The sequence below is a fragment of the Carcharodon carcharias genome, chromosome 21, assembly GCF_017639515.1.
Source record: "Carcharodon carcharias isolate sCarCar2 chromosome 21, sCarCar2.pri, whole genome shotgun sequence".
NCBI classification, from domain to species: Eukaryota; Metazoa; Chordata; class Chondrichthyes; order Lamniformes; family Lamnidae; genus Carcharodon; species Carcharodon carcharias.
Window position 1 is genome coordinate 36,167,573 of NC_054487.1, and position 20,313 is coordinate 36,187,885.

The following is a 20,313-nucleotide window of genomic DNA, read 5'->3' on the forward strand; positions in this document are numbered from 1 at the left end:
CAGTTGCCCAGCCATGCTGGGCCCGCCTCCAAACCCTCACTACTTCCCAGATCACCTGCCACGGCCGCTCCACCCACCGACTCCTGATATGGCCTGCCAACCCCCAGGCCAAAAATCTGATGCTCGGTCAGAAACTTTTAGAAGCTGGGAATTCTCCTGACTCTGAGCAACTGACGTACGGGCGAAAATCTAGGCCTGGATTTATAGACTGTCTACTAGTCCTCCAGTCTCTAATAAGAACACATGATTTTAGTTTTTTTAAAGTAATCTTTGTCGTTTATTATGAAAATGATTAAACAAACAAAATCCTTTATGTGCCTCCTTTTAGAGGTGTAACAGAAAACAAAACTAAATACAGAGAGAAGACCAGGTAGTTTAAGTAAAATGGGTAGAGCTATAAGGTTACATTTACAATGGTTTACAATGATAAAACTGGCAGTATTAACACAACTGTGTGGATCTCTCACTGTAAGTCTATGGCCACAGCCATTTATATAAAGTAACAAAATCTTATTGCAGTTTATACAGTTGCATTTTAACTTTTTTTTTCTATCTACCATGGTAAATATTAACTTAATTTCAAATGGAAAACATTGCCAACATTTGTACATAATTTACATATTGGTAATAATGCTTATAAAGCAGCACCTACATTTTTTTTAGCTTAGGTAAAGTATCAATCAGACCCAGTAACCTAAGAATGGGAGAAAAACAACAAAAGAATCTGTAAAACACTTCCAGTTCTGTACAGACAATGAAACTTCAGATTAACAGGAACACCTGCCTATTCCAGTTAGTATATCAGCCAGTAGCTTTGCTACCATTACAGCACTAAATCAGTAGCATAAATACACAAGAGAATGCATTGCTTTTTTTTAGAAAAAGAAACAGTGTGTATCCAATAATCATCACCTCTTCATCTATTCTGCTAAAAACAACCAATATGGCTGTACCAAAAAGAGCTGAGACTGTCTACACTGATTTTCTTTACAAGGGGAAGGATTACTGATCATTCAAGCACAACATTCTGCTGTTATCAGAAAATATATGAGGAATTATTTTTCCTCCTCCGCCCAAGAAATGATAAAAGTAAACAAAATTCTGTCAATTTTGGAAAATGTTTTCTTTTAAAGAAAATCTTTATATATATATGTGTGTGTGTGTGTGTGTGTGTGTGTGTGTAAGTATGTATCTATATATATATATATATATATATATATATATAAAGAATAAAGTTTATGTACCTGCATCAGAGGTAAGAAGGATTATGTTCTCTTCTCTGATCACGCAGTACAGGAAATTAGAATAGTTGTTCCAATTCTGATTCATCTCTGAAGGGCAGTTACAAGTCTAAATTGAATTAGTATTTTTAGGTAAGACATAAACCTAAGGAGAATACAATTTAGATTTTTTTCTAAATTGTTTCAAATAAAAAATTCAAGTGCAATTAAAATTCCAAATATTAGTTACATCTTTTTTCTTTATTTCTATTGCATCTTTTGATACTTTCGCAGGTAGTTGCCAATTTCTACTAATTTTCCAACATACTGAAAGAATGTTTTTGTTCCACGGGATCTAACCTTCTTTCCTGTAGAAGAGAATAAAAATGAAAATATTTTTAATAGAGATAATTTTCTATTAGAATCAACTGTTCTTTGAACATATAACAAAAGACAGAAAGCAATCTGTAGTGCACAGATTTACAGCCAAAGTTGAATGCACGCAAGGCTTCCTAAATTCTTTCTGCCTCTAAAGGAATATTATCAACTCTGAGCAGGATAACTGCTTGTACAACATTATATCATTTTAGGATAGGTTCTTCACTAAGGAAGAATGTAAAGAATATTTAAAGTAAAAACTGAAGACTATTAAACAGAACTTTTGAGGAGAAAGTGTGACACCAGTGTTGAAGGAAGGGTTGTCTCTTTATTCAGAATGCAATAGAAAAACATGTAACATCTCCAGCAGCAAAACTACTTGTACGGCCTTAAGAATCTGGACACTTTGGACCGCAGCAACTTTATGAATGATCTGGGAAACATTTCTTTTGACTCTTGTGCTGTATACTTGAAGTAATTTTGAGGATGTGCCAATACATCAAAGAGAGCTTTGATCAATTTCTTGTCCTATATTAAAAAAGACACAATTAAGAAAACCACATTCTCATTAGAATCAACAACAAATTTCTCCAGCACACCATAAAAACAAGCATCAATTTTTCTTCTTAATGGCAAACTTACTTTAAGAATTTCTTGGTGGTTCTCTGAAGCATACAAGCGCCCATCTCTAACAATATCTTCTATTAACTGCTGGTAGTCCTCTGGTCAAGAAAAAAAGAATTAAATAGCAATAACCCACTTTAATTTGGATAAATGTTTTTTTCAATAATTATTTACAAGCATAAATAATTAAGAAATAAACTATACCAATTTTTAAAAGAACCGTAACATTACATTGGTAATATCTTTATTGCGCAGGCTTTTATTCAATATTGCTTTGTAGCTAGCTGCCTGACATCAGCTAACTCACTGGAGACAGTGAATGGACAAGGAAGGATCATATTGGTCTGCATGGCTCAGCAAAACACTGGATAAACTCCAGCACCCTTTCTCTGCCCAATACGAGTTAGATTGTAACTATCGTATGGGAAGTACAAACCACATATCCATTGAAGGTAAAAATAATCAGAGTAGGTTGGGAGGTGATGGCGTAGTGATGTTGTCACTGGACTAGTAATCCAGAGACCCAATTTAATGCCCTGGGGACCCGAGTTTGAATTGCACCATGTCAAATGATGGAATTTAAATTCAATAAAAATCCGGAATGATGACCATTAACGATGAATGGTTGTTGTAAAAACCCATCTGGTTCACTAATGGGAAGGAAACCTGTTGACCTTACCTGGTCTGGCCTACATGTTGACTCCAGACCCATGGCAATATGGTTGACTCTTAAATGGCTTCTGAACAAGGGCAATTAGGAATGGGCAATAAATGCTGGCCAACCAGCGATGCTCACATCCCATGAATAAAAAAAAGGTACTAGTCATGTGATCATAGTTACCTTCCAGCTTGAATGTTGTTTTGTAAGACTATGTCCTATTTCATGTATCTAACATTGCTATTAAAACTGGCAATTAGTTATATTTTATCAGCTGCTTTCAATTCTTAGCTTCCCTCAAACACTCAAAAGTTTTAGAAGCTATTTAAAATCTGATGTCAAGGCAGTTCATTTATGGGTGTTTCCTGGCAGTCCTTTAATAAAATAGTTTTATATACTGTCCACCAGTCCTCCAATCTCTAATCAGAACACATGATTTTAATATTTTTTAAATAATCCTTGTGGTTTATTATGAAAATGATTAAACAAACAAAATCTTTTATGTGCGTACTTTTAGAGGTCTAATAGAAAACATAAATAAACACAGAGAGAAGACCAGGTAGTTAAAGTAAAATGGGTAGAGCTATAGGTTACATTTACAATGGTTTACAATGATAAAACTGGCAGTATTAACACAACTGTGTGGATCTCTCACTGTAAGTCTATGGCCACAGCCATTTATATAAAGTAACAACATCTTATTGCAGTTTATACAGTTGCATTTTAACTTTTTTTGCTAGGCAAAAACAGTTCCAAGCTCCATCTGAAGGCCGAAACATATCTTTGGTTCAAAAGTTCTAAGTATTTCATCTGTTCCCAAGTACCAATCAGTAATGATGTTAAAAGATATAAGTGCCTCTCCTAATTGCTTTGAGGACTCAAGCTCAAAAAATGGCTGTATTGAATTTTCAGTTACAGATGCCAGAATCAAGGATTGAACTTAATCACAGATTATAAAAAGAAAAAAATATGCATTTCAGTTCACCGCAAGCTCTGATGCTTGTTTTTTTCCTCCTTTCATTGTTTTTTGCCCTTTTCACTTTCTATTTCAGTCAAATGAGATACAGGCAAAGCTAAAGTGCCTCTACTCTACCCCAGCTGTGTGCTCCAACTCCAAACTGAAAACAGCGCCTCCCAATATGACATTTTTTCAATTGCACATACCTATCGGAGTGATATTGTCCATGAGTGGTTAAATTAGTTATTTGCTATAAGCGTATTTCGCTACTGGGAACAGGCTAGAGGCTGACACAATCATTTCAACTTTTAGCCAATAGACAGAGAAGACTTTCATCCCATTATTCTAGGCTGGATTTCAAAGTAGGCAGCAGAGGCGAAAGTCCAGTATAATTCACAGCACGATCCACTCCCGTGATGCTGCCAATTTTTGACACTGAGCTAGATTTTTCTCTGATTGGCGTGTTAGTGTTCGGCAGGAGTAGTGCCCACACAAAACTCCATTGCTAATCTGCTGGTATGTCCTCCTGTGGAGTTCGTGGGTTTGGACCATAACAATGTGCTAGATATATACAACCACTATGAGGGAGGGAGGGTCACTGCTGCAGCTATTTAAATGGACACATGTTTTTGGACCAAGAGAGAGAGAGAGAGAGGGAGAGAGAGAGAGTGAGCGAGCATCAACCCCAAGGATTCAGCAGCTAGAAGGATCCCCATACCTCTGGTTACATCTGTGGAGCAGTATTGACAGTGGTGAGGGCCAGAAAAGGCAAAACTGTTGGAGATTAGGGGCAAACGCTATGATACAATATAAAGGGAGGTGAGACAGTCAGTGTAACCTCTACAAGGCCAGGAACTGCCACAGTCTAGGGAAAGCTTCAATGATCTTGCAATGGTGACCAAAATCAGTCAAGGCACTTTTGCCAATACACCTCTCCATTCATAGCACCTTCTTGCATCTTACTTTTAATACTCTTTCCCAGGAGTACCCTGGATGTTAGGGAGATGACTCATTCAAAGGTAATCTGTGCAAACACTCAAGCACCACCATGTTTCAAGAACACATGCTTTAAAGAGGCAATACAGATGCATGCACTCACTGAGGAAAGTATCTATGCCACTCACATGCCTATGACAGTGTTTTCTCCTTCCAAAGGAAAAGCCTGGTAAAGAAATGCAAACATAAAAAGGACAACCAGCAAAAGCCCTGAGTTTGTACCAATGGAATACTCCTCACTTGCCTGAATGAGTGCAGTTCCCACAAAACTCAAGAAGCTTTCCAAACCCATGACCTCTACCATCTGGAAGGACAAGAGCAGCAGACACATGGGAACACTAACACCTGGAAGTTTCCCTACAAGTCACTCACCATCCTGACTTGGGAATACATTGCCGTTCCTTCACTGTTGCTGGGTCAAAATCCTGGAACTCCCTCCCTAATAGCAATTTGGGTGTACCTAGACCACAGGGCTGCAGCAGTTCAAGGCGGCAGCTCACCACCACCTTCTGAAAAGCAATTAGGAATGAGCAATAAATGCTAGCCCAGCCAGCGAAGTCCTCATCGTATGAATGAATAAAAAAATAGGCAGACAGGCAGGAAAGGTTGTGGTAATTGGCAAAGTTTGAGGCAGCCTTTTCTGTCCAAGAATCAAAATAGAGAGAGACTGCTGGAAGGTGCAGAATTGACTATCCTCAGCTGAGAAGCCTTAGGGTGCCCAATATCAAAGGCCCAGTGTTCAAATATCATTAGACACCACCAATCTCAGGTTGGAGGCATTGGAGATTTTTTCCATGCATGAAGTTGATATGATGGTCGAGTAGATGGAGTGCACTGCCTGCAATAGCGCTGTAGAGATAAGCCTTAGATGGAATAGTGTGTAGCACTATCTTGATTCCATCATTTTAATGAATTACATATTTATTCTTATGTAGTAATATTTACAGAAATTTTTGCAACCTGGTGGTGCAACATATTGCCCATTCATTAAATTGACATGACTTGAGTTTGACCCTAGTACTTAATCTTAGGGATGCATCAATATGCATTCTTCAAGAAAGGCAAATAATTACTATCGAAAGTTATTCTGATGTATCCCCAACAGTTACCAAAGAGGCCCTGCATCAGATTGTTGCTTTTCCTCATTGTTTGAAGAATGGTGCATAATTTGGAAAATGCATTTAAAATTAATGGTGTAAAAAGTGATTTTGTCTGGTCAAAGTAGAACATGAACTGGGTCTAACCTCAGGTATAGAAAGGTAGGACATTTTTAAATATTTAGGGGAGATGGTGACATAGTGATAATGTCATTGCACTGGACTATTAATCTGGAGGCATGGGTTCAAATCTTACCAGGGTATCTGGTGGAATCTGAATTAAACTAATTAAAAAATCTGGAATTGAAAGCTAGTCTCAGTATTGGTGACCATGAAATTTTCATCAATTCTTGTAAAATCCCATCTGAGTTCACTAATGTCCTTCAGGAAAGGAAATCTGCCATCCTTACCTTGTCTGGCCTTCATGTGACTCCAGACCTACAGACCCTCTTACCTGCCTCTGAAATGGCCTAGTAAGGCATTCAGTTCAAAGGCAATTAGGAATGCCAGCAATGTCCACATCACATGAAAGAATAAAAGAAGAAAAAATTTCCATGTTTCCTTACCATCATACGTCACATATGGAACTTGAAATCCTTTGGCACTGTTTCCCTCATTAGCTTTGAATTGAATCCATAGTTTCCTAGATCTTGAGGTAAATGCTATTGGTCGCTCATAGGTCTGGCATGTTTCGTACGTTGTGATAGATGTTGGTGAAGCTGCAAATTACATGGTGAATGATACAATATAAAGTAAGAACTTTACAAAGTCTTAGTTGTATTCAGTGCTTTTTTAAAATTTCAAGCACATCATCACCTTGAGGGTCGAAATTCAACTTGGTGTGCACTAAAGACATAAATCATTAAACTGTGCATTCCCAATTGGTGATTGTCTATCCATTAAAGTTATTCCATATTGCTCCTTTCGAAATAGCATGGTTTGAAGCACAGCAATCTTTGAAAGGACTGCAAATGTTCAATAATGATGGAAATCAAAGAATAGAAATTGTGATCAGGGAAGCTCATGTATAAGTATTTAGCTCCCTTGTCTTCATTCCTGTTCTTACACATTCCTGTTTTTACACAAGCATGAATCCATTTAAAATAGAGTAACACACAAGTGAATTGAGCTTTAATGAGTGAACTTTGCTGATCAGAATTGCTACTATAAGAGCTATGAATGCATACTGGGGTATGGAAAAAATCCTACTTTAAAATTGAGAAAATGCTTTTCTACAATAAATCTGACTTTATAATCTTCTAAATTATCATATTTGCTATATTGCTTTCTGTGTTTGAAAGCACAGATGGAACATTAACCTTTTGGTTGACCTTTTTAAGTTTTTACCTTAGTAACCAAATAGGGATGCAAGGATGATTGCGATGGGAATGCATACAACCGGAGTCATGCCTACCAATTAGTCACATGGGTTAAACAGTGTACGGTGCAAAAGACTGCAGGCATAAATTATAGCCTAGTTTTAGTTATGTTGAGGATCATGGTTAGAACCTTCTGACAACTTAATGTTTTAAAATTCAAATTTGCAAAATACTGAAGATGGTAAACATGATACTAAGTTGAAGTTATAATGGTTGTTGCAGATCAGAGTATAGCAATGAGCAGAATGTTGAAACAAAACAGAAAATACTGGAAATACTCAGCAGGTCAGGCAGCTTCTGTGCAGAGAGAAGCAGACTTAATGTTTCAGATTCATGACATTTCATTAGAACAGGTTGGTTTCACTCTCCATAGGTGCTAGCTGACCGGCTGAGTATTTCTAGTGTTTTCTGTTTTCATTTCTGATTTCCAGATTCGACAGCATTTTGCTTTTGGAGAAGAATATTGATGTCGATGAAGAGCACAGGAGCTCACTGACAAGTCAATGGCAAACATCAGCTAAACTTATTTCAAGCCATGCATCCAGCCTGAAAAACTGGCTCTTCATATGATGGGAAAGGGTAAACAATGATATACTATTCACAATTAGAAACAGTTCAAAAGAATGGACAGCTTCCCACAAAACCCTGTGAAATATTTGGAGGGAACACTCTGAATTGAAACGATCTCCAAACACAATTGCTTTCCTCTTCATTCCTAAGATGATGTGCTGCTTTTCATTTCTTCTCTGGCTAATGACATTTTAGTGGAAGAAAGGAAAATGGGCACTAAAAGAATGAAGAATACATAGACATGAATAGATGCAGAAACTGGGAATGAAAAGAAACAAGCCAATGCAGACAGAACAAAGATAGGGTTGTGAAGGGGGTGGTGGGGCCGGGGGGGGGTAACAAAATGAATTGCATTGGGCAATGTATACTATAATTGTTAAAAAATAGAGTAATATAAACTTGGACACAAATGTTTAGGAAAAATAAATGGAATATGTGGTTACTTACAGCTCTTTCTCATCACTAAAACATCTCCACATTCATCTTCCATTGGTAAGAAGATTTCTGGCACTACAATGAGGATTCTTCTCTTTGGTGGTGGATTTATATTCCAAATACACTCCACATTAGAAGGATAGTCTCCAGGATAATTGGGAGACTCAATGAATCCTGTATAGTCTCCAAGATCGCCACCACACTGCTGATCTTTATATAAAAGTTACAAGACAATAAGATGAACTATTGATTTTCCTACATGCATAAAATAAAATCAGCCCAGTGAAATATCCTGAGTGTCAAACATTTAAATAAAACTTTAGTCACCTTTTGAAAGTTGTTAACTGTCAACTAATTACTCTAATTCTCCCAATCACACCCAACACCACTCCCCCTCATACAGCACCTTCCCATGCAATTGCAGGAGATGCAAAACCTGTCCTTTTATGTCTTCCCTTCTGAACTTCCATGGCTCCAAACACTCCTTTCAGAGGTGTCAGCGATTTCCTAGTACCTCTTTCAAGTTAGCATAGTTTATTCACTACTCACAATGCGGTCTCCTCTGCACTGGAGAGACTAAGTGCAGATTAGGTAATCACTTTGCAGAACACCTCCATTCAGTCCATGAGCTTGACCCTGCAGCCAAGATTTAGCCAGGTAACCCCACCCATGGCTGGAGAGACAAAGGTGAGCCCGTTTCTGCTGGCCCAGGAAGCCACAATGCATGGCTCAGGCAATTAGTTGTTTGCGGTCATGGCTTCCACCCCTCAGAGACAGAACGTCCCACCCCCAAGAATTGCCTGCCAATCAGAAGGCCAACAACTCTTCCTTCTCAGATTTGCCACTGGAATCAGTGGCCATTGCTGCGAGTCAGGCCCGGGCAAGGAATGTCGCTAGATGCTGGAGTCTGACTGGCCCTGGAGAGGGGCATGGGGACAGGATCAGGAGGCTGGGGGGGTGGGGGGGGGGGAGTAATGGTGAGCAAGCATGGATGGGTAGGTGGGTGCTTTTGTGGGGCACTTGCTACTCAAATGAGAGGGACCAACACCCAAATCCCCATGAGCCTGCAGTCAGGCTGCCAAGTTAAACCACCAGTGGTGGTGGGAAGACACCATTAATTGGCAACTTAAGGGCCACAATTGGTCTAAGGGCAGGTGCACCATCCAAATTACCAGCAGGGGTGGGTAGGAAAACAGGCACAACCCTTTCCCCATGATCCCACCTGATTTTATGCCCGTTCCTTGCCCCATCTGCTACCCTGCTCCCAGAGGGCTGTAAAATTCTGGACTACCCTTCTGTTTGCCTATCATTTTAATTGTCCACTCCATGCCCACTCTGACATCTCTGTCCTTGACCTGTGTTTCAATGGAAGCTCAAGGATTAGCACCTCATCTTTCAATTAGGCACTTTACAGCTTTCTAGACTCAGTATTGAGTTCAACAATTATAGATGATAAACAATGCTTGCATTTTTCAGAGCAACTGTTTGTAATGGTTCTGCTGTTGCCAATTACAGCTCCTCTAGACCAATCTTTTGTTTCTTTATTTGCCCCATTACCATCCTGTTTTGACATGTGCCATTATCCCTCTTGTCATTTTAATTTCTTCAGCTTTTCACCTTATCACAAACATGTTGTTTCTTTTCTCCCCTTCCCCTTCCTGTCTCTGTATTTACTTAAAACCTATTAAATCTCCTAACTTCTTCCAGTACTGATGAAAGGTCCTCAATCTGAAAAGGCTAAATTGGTTTCTCTTTCCATGGATGCTGCCTGAATTACGGAGTATTTCCAGAATTATCTGTGTTTTTAATTTTAGATTTTCAGCAAATGCAGTATTTTGTTTTTGTGCCTACCCAGGTTTTAGATGACATAGCACATCTTACTGCTAGACTGATAACTTTGCAGTAGGTGACGCAAACGACTTATGTTTCATTAGTGAGTCTAGAACCACCCAGTGTTAATTTGGCTTAGTTGCTAGCACTACCCTTTCAGAGTCAAAAGGTTATCATTTCATTTCTACTTCTAGAGTCTGAGCTCATAATCTGGACTGACATTGAGTGAATTTTAGATGTGGTCTTTCCCGAGTAGCATTTATAACCAAGTCTCTGTCTGCCCAGCTTCTCCAGTCCCTCTAGATAACTAAAACCCCTCCGTTATCAATCTATTCAAGTGGATAGAAACAATCTCATGCGACTGCCATGGAGCAAGAAATTCACCTTCAACTCTTTCGAGTACAAACCTGTTTCCATCCGTTTCAGATGAAGTTACATTGTTTCATAGTTTGCCATTGTGAGATTTGAACTCTTGACCTTGGGGTTACAAACCCAGTACCATAACCACTTGGCTATTTAGGCCAAGCAAATTCATCTTCAATCATCATTGCCATCACAATTGGACTAATTGGTCATTGCTATCTTTATTAGTTATGGGGCCTTGATGTATGTATACTGAGTGCCACATTTTCCTATAAAACACGAGATTGGACTTCAAAATGTAACTGATGAAGGGTTTTGAGACTGCTTATGGGTGTGATAAAATGCTTTATAAATGCAAGTCCTTCTTCAGATAGTAAGTTTCAGTCAGTTATTTGTTATATAAAGTATTCCAGATAATCCTAACTCAGAGTAACCCAATATCCACTTACATACCTTCCAACAGGGACCATTAATTAATGTTCAGGAGAAGTTATCCTGTGTTTCTTTAAAACCAACCCTTTCAATCTATATGGGCTGGTGCCAATTTTAACAGCCTACCTGCTACCCAGCACAGATCAGCAGAGCAGAGTAGGGACTGAACCTGGGAGATTTCTTACCTGTTTGGCTCAGTAACACACTAGACCATTTACTCTCTGAATGACCTGGGAGCTGTGTAAACTGTTGGTGTAGTTCCAGGGTCAATCTGATTCTCTCCTGATGCTTGCTGTTTCTTTGAGGTTCCCAACTTCAAAAAGATGTGGGTTTTCTTTTTTAAACTTGACATGCTGCCATTGTGCTCCACGTAACTATCTTCAAACAGTAGAATCTTAAAATATCTTCAAAGTTGCAACAATGCTGTGCCATAAAGGACACTTCAAAGTCGTTTGAAAGAAAATATATTTCCATAATTACAAAGGCATGGTGATGTAATATGTCTAAGTGGGTATATCCATAATCATCAGACAGGATGTGATGGCATCTGTCATGTGACAGTGCTAGGAATGTGTTAGTTGATCAAGCAACATGTACTAGTAAAGAGCTATCCAGCAACATGTATATATCGCTGTAATCTTTGAATTCACAACATAGTTTACCAGTCCTACTGAGTGATCGGTGAGTTGAAGGATAGAAGGAAACACAACATGGTTACAGCTGATCAGAGTTTTAAGATTTTGAGCTTTTAAGGCACACCACATAATAGCAACATTTGGAAATTCAAAGATTTTCAAGAATTAAAGCTCCAGACACAGCATTGTTGCAACTTTGAAGACGCTTTAAGATTCTACATGTTTGAAAATAGTTACGCGGAGCACAATGGCAGCACGTCAAGTTTAAAAAAGAAAACCCACAGCTTTTTGAAGTTGGGAACCTCAAAGAATCAGCAAGCATCAGGAGAGCATCTGATTGAACCTGGAACTACACCAACAGCCTACAAGGGAATCAAAAGCTGCCAACAGAGCTCCAAGAGATGAAGGACAAAATGCAGGCAGTATTCCATTGGGAGCAGGGAACAATTATATAAAGGGGCCACTGGATCACTGGGGCAGGATTAGTCGATTTGGATTGGGTCAGTACATGTTGATTCAAAGGCAGGCTTTTAAAAAGGCTGCAAAAAGTCATTGCAGCCATTACAACTATTTGGGGTGTGATGGTGCCATTCAAGCCAAAACACCACTTTGTGGGAGGGACCTGAAAAAGTGTGCGAAGGGGCACAACAGCATGTCAAACCCAGAGTGTCATGGAGTCCAGAAACAGGGCCTGACAGGGTAAAAGTACTGGAAGTAGCCAAATCCATGTTATATTGAAACCTTCCTATGGAGGAAAACAGGAAAGCTTCTTCCAACCTAAGAAATGATATAAAATCCCAGGAATGTCAGCAAGCTGCCAGTAAAATCTTGTGTATGAACTGGAATGCAGCGGACATTCTGAATTCAAACTTTTGTTTGAAGAATAGAATAGTGCTTCCTTGATTTGGCTGTATCAGAACCGGGTAAACAGTCAAAATTAAGATAGCTATCAGAAATGAAGGGCTTCATAGGCTGAATACCTCAGGCTTAGCTGAAGCTGATCAAAAAGACCCTAAGAAAATATGATCCATTAGAAGACCAACTACACGTAAACATCAATTTCAGGATACATCGATTGGAATGTGTCATAAAGTGACGAGACAGTCAATCAACCAATTTGTCAGTTGCTGCAGGAACAAAGACAGGGACTGTGACTTTTCTGAAACTGAGTTATCTGAAAGAGTTACAGAGCTGGTAATGTCAACCCCCTTTGTAACTTTTCAAAAGAAGCTCCTAGAAAAGCCAGAAGATCTTTATTAAAAGGCGAGCATTAATGCAAAGCTACAGGCCGACAGAGAATGCTAGTGCTAGGTGTGGCTTCAACTATTGGCAAAGTGGCCAAGATGGTGAAACCAAACAAGCTGTGTGAAAGATGTGGACTCCATGCACCAAGAAGTTGTCCAGCATACCAGGATCACTGTAAGTCATGTGGTATTAAAGGGCATTAAGCACGCCAATGTAAGAAATCCAGTTCAGAAGGTGTGGCAAGATGTCATGGCTAGCCACAACCAAGTAGAAAATATATGCAGCACACTGGCAGCAACAGAGAGCATGCCAGTGAGCACATAACAAAGTCACCAACAAAGCAGACAGAATGGAAAACAAAAGGATGACCAAGTTCTCACAAGGAGAGCAAGCAACCGTTCCATATTATAAACATTATCAGGTCCATAGATGCAATCACACCACTGGAAGCATTTGTTAGGTCCTAGGGAGATTGGAAATCACACATTGAGGGCTGAGCATCAATATCCTTCCCCTCAAGATACTGAAGGATATGTACCTCCAACACTGGAAGACGATGGTACAACCAACTTCAGCTAAGTTACCTGCATATAATTGGTCAGTGATTCACTACATTGGTACAATAAGATTGAAATGTGGCTACAATCAATCAGCATGGTCATCACAGGGCTTTTATCTTGTTGATACACAACGTCCATCTATAGTAGGCCAATCAACATGTGGAGACCTGAAGCTCATTACTATTTATAGGGTCAACAAAGGTACCAGTGGGAATACGAGATATCAAGAACAACTGCATTGAACCAGTCCCTGACCTGAAGTCTAAATACCCAGACTGGTTCAATATAATTAGCTGTTTAGAAGGTGATGCAGTCTTACACCCACCAAGAGGTTACAATTGCATCAACAGACCCTCCGAGAAAATACAACATTCATATCCAAGAAAAATTAAATGCTGAACTAGACAAAACAGATTAGGACAGTATTAACCATAAACCACAACAGAACATGGACTGGTGCAGTTTGACTACATGCATGGTATAAGAACAAAGGGACAACTAGGCTGTGCCTAGATCAGAGACATCTTAACCAAGCGCTGAAAAGATGCCCACACAAGATTCCAATATTACAGGAGTTGACTCCAAAGTTCACCGGTGTGAAATTCTTCTCCAAATGGGATGCAGTCCATGTCTAAATGCAGCAAGACCTGGACAATATCCAGGCTTGAGCTGACTAGTGGCAAGTAACATTCACGCCACACAAGTGTCAGGCAATGATCATCTCCAACAAGAGAAAATCTAACCATGTCCCTTGACATTCAATGGCATTACCATTATTGTATCCCCCATTATCAACATCCTGGGGGTCACCATTGACCAGAAACTGAAATGGACTAGCCATATAAATACTGTGGCTATAAGAGCAGGTCAGAAGCTAGGAATCCCACAGAGAGCAACTCACCTTCTGACTCTCCAAAGCTTGTCCATCATCCACAAGGCACAAGTTAGGAGTGTGATGGAATGCTCTCCATTTGCCTGGATGAGTGCAGCTCCTACAATACTCAAGAAGCTTGACACAATCCAGGAAAAAGCAGCCCGCTTGATTGGCACCACATCCACAAACATTCACTCCTTCCACCACTGACAAGCAGTGGCAGCAGCGTATACCATCTACAAGATGCACTGCAGTAACTCACCAAGGCTCCTTAGGCAGCACCTTCCAAACCCACATCTAGAAGGACAGGGGCAGAAAATGCATGGGAACACCAACACCTGGAATTTCCCCTCCAAGCCACTCACCATCCTGACTTGGAAATATATCGCCGTCCCTTCATTGTTGCTGGGTCAAAATCCTGGAACTCTCTTCCTAACAGCACAGTGGGTGTACCTACACCCATGGACTGCAGCAGTTCAATAAGTCAGCTCACCATCACCTTCTCAGGGGGAATTAGGGATGGGAAATAAATGCTGGCCTAGCTAGCGACACCCACATCTCATAAATGAATTTTTAAAAAGAGCAAATTATCAAATATAGAGCAGGAGGCGCTAGCTATAATATTTGGTTTAACATAATTTCATACTATCTGTTTGGAAAGAGATTCATCGTGGAAACAGACCCCAAACCCCTTGAAATGATATAGCGAAAACTATTGACGTGTGCACTGCCTAGCTTGCAATGATTGTCGATTAAAATTCAAGGACACAGTTTGCGATGTTCGCTACAAGCCAGGCAACTTGATGATTACTTCACACATCTTGAGCAGGTGACCGAATCTAACAAAGATTGTGGATATTTCATTGGATCTGCAAGTTGATTCACTAGGTACAGATGTCGGAGATGTGTTTACAAGTCAATTTCATGCGTTTTTGGCAACACAACTGTCAGCAATCGCTAGAAGTGATATCCAAAGATCTAGTGCTCCAGGCGCCATGGAAAACCATAATCGAAGGCTGGTCTGATGTATTACAAGAATTCCAGGAAATCTTGAGACCATTGTGGGCCTACTGAGATGAATTAGGAATATCCAGAGGCTTAATATTCAACGATAAACCAGTTCTAATACTTAAGTCATCCGACCAGATGTTCTGGCACAGCTACACCAGGCTCACATGAGCATTGAGCACACTAGACGTCTGGCAAATTGGTCAGGGACCAGCAGTGATATAGAGAAGACTGCGAGGACTTGTGAGGCATATCAGACACACCAGCTGAACCAGCACAATAAGCCACCGACACCTCATGAAATTCCATCACATCTGTGGATCAGAATTGCTATAGAGCTATTTTGTGTCCATGGTGATGATTTTCTACTAGTGACTATTTTTTCAAGTTTCCGATAATTCAACAACTACATGATACATCAAGTGCAACCATTGTCAGTATGCTGAGCGCCATTTAGAGTTTGTTTGGAACTGCACAAGAAATTGTCTCAGACAACGGTCCTCAGTGAACAGGCAAGCCATTTTGAGACATGTGTGCAAAGTGGGGCATTGATTACATTATGTCATTGCCACATTATCCTAAACCAAATGGCCTAGCAGAATGCATGGTTCATACCATTAAATCCTTGATTAAGTGCCAGGAAACATAGCAGGATTTCTTGGTTGCAATGCTACATCTAATGGCAACACTACTGAATGCAAGCTTACCCTCACCAGCTGATCTTATGTTTCAGAGGTAAGTTCAAATGACTCTTTCAAGCCATCATCTATCCAAGTTTCCACTCATACGGGATGAGCTACTGGAAGAACGGAGTATAAATGATATGCATGACCGACATGCAGGCAAAGAAATGGCAAGTTTGATCATAGGGCAAAAAGTTTGAGTTCTACATTTGATGCAGGGAACTTGGTTTCTAGCTGAAATAGCTAAGGTTTTTCGAAAGCCAAGATTGTATAAAATGGTGGCACCAAAACAGAGTGAAATTATGCAGAAATTTATGTCAATTCAGGGAGATACCCAATTATGCAACAACCAATAATTCAATTGCAAATAGAACCCATTCAAAGGTGAGATCTGAACATAGTGCTATGCAGGGTCATAGTGAAGACAGCCAGCACTTTGTTGTGCAAAAAGAAAACATACCTATGAACAAGACCCCTGTGGTAACAGTCAGTGATCTCAAAGAAATTTCACGGTGACCATATCAGGTTGCAAACCACTTTTACATTTCAGAGGCTTGTAAGCTTGTAAAATAATTAACTCGGATGAAAGTTTGCTGTAATGTAATGTTATGACATCCTTGTTATTATCTGTCTAATCTTAAACTTTAGAAAAAAGGAGCTATTGTATGCCTTGAAATGTCCATATTCTGCATAAATTATTAGATAGGAAATGATATCATCTGTCACATGACAAAGTAACTAAAATGTGTTAGTTGACCCAGCAAGGTGTACTCGTAAGAGCTCTCCGGTAATATGTACATACTACTGTAATCTTTGAATAAAAAACTCACAATATGGTTTACCAGTCCTACTTGAGTGATTGAAGAGTTTGTATTCGAAAGGTAGAAGGAAACACAACACATGGAAGATATTCTATTGTGTAAGGAAAACCCAGGGAGTGAATTCAGTCTTCTGTTGTTGCGCAAAACAGGTAATCAGGCAGCCTGCTCTAAATCATGCCCAAGTTTCTTTTCCATTAAAGTCAATGTGTTACAGTGCTGTCATGTATGTAAGCCAGAGATAAGACTCTTATTTAAAATATAGTCCTAAAATGAACACAAGTTTACATCCTAAAAACATTTTGCTGCTTGTGAGAATTTTCAAAATGCTTCATTCCTCCAGCCCTCTTTTTCAGACTATTGCAAGACCATGTTGTTTTCATGCATGAACCAATATTTTAAATACAACCTGGAAAATACTTTTGCCTAATATATTGGTAATTACTTACTTTTACATTGAGTGACATTTGTGGAGCCATCAAAATCTGTAGTTGTGTTTCCAGGACAGGTAATGCAGTAGTTCTGGCCAAACTCTGGCTGATAGGTTGCAACTGGACATCTTATGCATCTATGTGTGGTGGAGTTGTAATAGTGACCAGGAGAACAATGAACTGTGGAAAGGTTTATGAATAGTAAAAACATTTTCATAAAACAATGAACCATATATGTTTTACAAAAACTTTTATACAAACATGACATTTTTTAAAAGGTGACAATCTCAGCGTTTGAACCAGGAAATACTCAGGCTGAAATTAAAGATCCCCTACTGTGATGTTATATAATACATGTGAACAAGGCAAAGATTTGTATAATTTAAAAACAGAGTGGAAAGTAATTGAAGCCAGAGTGCCATTATCAGATTGTATCCCTTGATTGAGGCGTCAAGCAGCTGTGAAAGTGATGATGGTTGATGAGAAGAAACCAGCTCTCAAGAAGGGAGGCAAGAAAGCCTTAAAGAAACCGATAGCAAAGGGTGGCAAGAAGCATCGAAAGTCGAGGAAGGAGAGTCACTCCATCTACATCTACAAAGTGATGAAGCAGGTTCACCCCGACACCGGCATCTCCTCCAAGGCCATGAGCATCATGAACTCGTTCATGAGCGATATTTTCGAGCGCATCGCGGGTGAGGCTTCCCGCCTGGCCCATTACAACAAGCGCAGCACCATCAGCTCCCGGGAGATCCAGACGGCCGTGCGCCTGCTGCTGCCCGGGGAACTGGCTAAGCACGCCGTGTCGGAAGGGACAAAGGCGGTGACCAAGTACACCAGCTCCAAATAAAACCCCCGAACTGACAGAAACACACATTCAAAACAAATTGTATTTATGTAACAACTTTAAATGTGAATACATTTTCAACGGTGCTTCATGGAGCCAAGGAAAACTGAACCAAATATTAGAAGAGGTGACTAAAAGCTTGGTTGAAAAGGTGCGTCTTAAGGAGAATCTCAAAGCAGAGGGAGCTGGGTAGAGGGTCTTATGGAGGGAGTTGCTCTCAACCTAAGCAGCCTATGGCATGGCCATCAATGGTGAAGCAAAGGGTTGCTTAAGAAGTCAGAGGAATGGGTGGAGGAGGATAGGTTTGAAGGCATAAAATAGGGAAAGGTGAGACTATGACATTAATTACCAGGATATAAATTTGAGCTGCTGGGAGACCAGGAGTAATGTATTCTGTGAGGTCAGGGGTGATGGGTGAGAGATATTTGGGACAGAATTTTACACTGTCCACAGGGGCAAGATGGCAGGCAAATGAGGGAAAAACTGGGCACCATGGCAGTGGCACATGCCGGTTTCCTGTCTGGCCCACGCTCCCCACAGCAAAGGAGGCATCAGAAGGCCACTCATTTGTGGGCCAATTGAAGCCCTTGATTGTCAGTTAATGGCCTCTTCCTGCTGGGATTTTTCCTGCAGTGGGGGGAGGCTGGTGCCAAGTGTCCAAGTTGCCAGGGAGAGGGGTGTGCCTCCTGCCCATTTAATACCCACCACCACCCCCCCCCCCCCAACCCCAGCTCCCCCAGGTAATCTCCCCCACCACTGCATTTCCCCTGTACCCCACTCTGTCAACTCTGGCCCCCCACCCTCCTCACTAGGGTCTGCCAACCCGGCCCAACAACACACCAGACTTAGCTGAAAAGTCCAGACTCCACCGATGGCTCCTCTCCGGGACTACATGCAGTCCTAGCAGTGACCGCAGCTTCTGGTGCTGCTGCTGGACCTAGAGAGCAGCTGGCCTTTCGATTGGGTAGTAGCTCTGAGAGATGGAACCTCCTTTAGATGGGGCAGATGTCCTCAGCCCTTGAACTGCTGGCAGGGCGAGCAGGCAATGCCTAGGAGGGCTGCCCCCCAACTTTTACATGGAGTGTGGGGCCTCCACGGTAAAATTCAGCCCTTGTGGGTTAGGATGAACACAGCACAATATCAGATGAGCTGTATTATGGAAAGTGGAGGATGGCCAGCCAGCAGATGATTAGAAAAGTTGGATCTGGAGGTCTCAAAAGGCATGGGTGAGAGTGTCGAATGAAGCAGGGATTAAGCTGAGCAACATTGTGGAGGCAGAAGTAGGTGCTTCTTGTGATGGAGAGAACATGGGATCATAAATTCAGGTCATGGCCGATTAGAATGTCAAGTTTATGAACAGCTTGGTGAGGGCACTGGAATTCTGGTAAAGGTATGCAGTTTGTGCCAGGTAGCAAAGATGGCATGGGTCTTATCAATATTTAGCTGGAAGAAATTGCAGCTCATCCAAGAGTCGTGGCTCAAGTTTCTGCTAGGCTGCGCTCCAAAAATCAGCCAAACCAGCACAAAAGATCATGGAATTTCAAGTGCAAATTATATTCAGCATAAATTGAGTTTCCACAATCTCTTGCACTAGTTTAAAAGGCAGCATGCTGGAAGCTAGCAAACCCACCAGACTGGCAATGCCCCCAGATTGAATTAATCAGATTGACTGTTTCCACTAATCGCACCCTTGTATAGCCTTCAAGGAGACTCTTAAAGTTAAACTTTTGATAGCAAAGGTACTAATAGGTAAATTTTAAAAGATATATAAATGTATATATTTTTTAATTTACTGGGAAAATAGAACTGTACTCCAATATAACCGGTAAATTGCTCGGTACAGCTTTTAAAAGTAATTTTCAGCTATTTAAAAACTGTCTTACTCATAAGATGAATGAGGCACTTTATTTTGTAATGAACCCATTTTCAGGTATATTAATAAAGCTGTGATAGGTTACCAAATGCAACATTTTAAAAATAGCTAAGTTCTCAAATGCTGCCTAATTGCACTGGTGCATGGAAGATTTTATGTTTGGTGATAGGCAAAAGAGAAAAAGAATGCTTAAAACCAGCACAATTTGAACACAGATTGTTGTGCCCAGCACAGAAACTCATAGCCTGAATGTCACAGTTTGAAAACAAGGAGCCACGGGAGGTCCAAGAGGGGTGGCAGAGAAGCAGAGCTCTGCGTAAACAAGGAGGGTGGCAGAGAAGCAGAGCTCTGTGAAAACAAGGAGAGATGGCGGAGAAGCAGAGCTCTGTGTTGACCTCACCA

The 20,313-nt window shown here is 40.5% G+C and overlaps 1 protein-coding gene across 2 annotated transcripts in view; it reads right to left on the reverse strand.

Moving 5' to 3' along the window:
- Positions 1 to 1,906: 1,906 nt before the first annotated feature.
- Positions 1,907 to 20,313, reverse strand: part of scube1 (signal peptide, CUB domain, EGF-like 1) — a 386,703-nt gene continuing 368,296 nt past the window's right edge. For both annotated transcript variants that reach the window (XM_041216271.1, XM_041216270.1), the window contains 5 exons: positions 17,213 to 17,374; positions 8,328 to 8,525; positions 6,498 to 6,650; positions 2,241 to 2,320; positions 1,907 to 2,126 (listed from right to left, as the gene is read on the reverse strand). In XM_041216271.1, the coding sequence (XP_041072205.1) occupies positions 1,974 to 2,126; positions 2,241 to 2,320; positions 6,498 to 6,650; positions 8,328 to 8,525; positions 17,213 to 17,374 (746 nt within the window). In that variant the 3' untranslated portion in view covers positions 1,907 to 1,973. The remainder of the gene's footprint in view (positions 2,127 to 2,240; positions 2,321 to 6,497; positions 6,651 to 8,327; positions 8,526 to 17,212; positions 17,375 to 20,313) is intronic.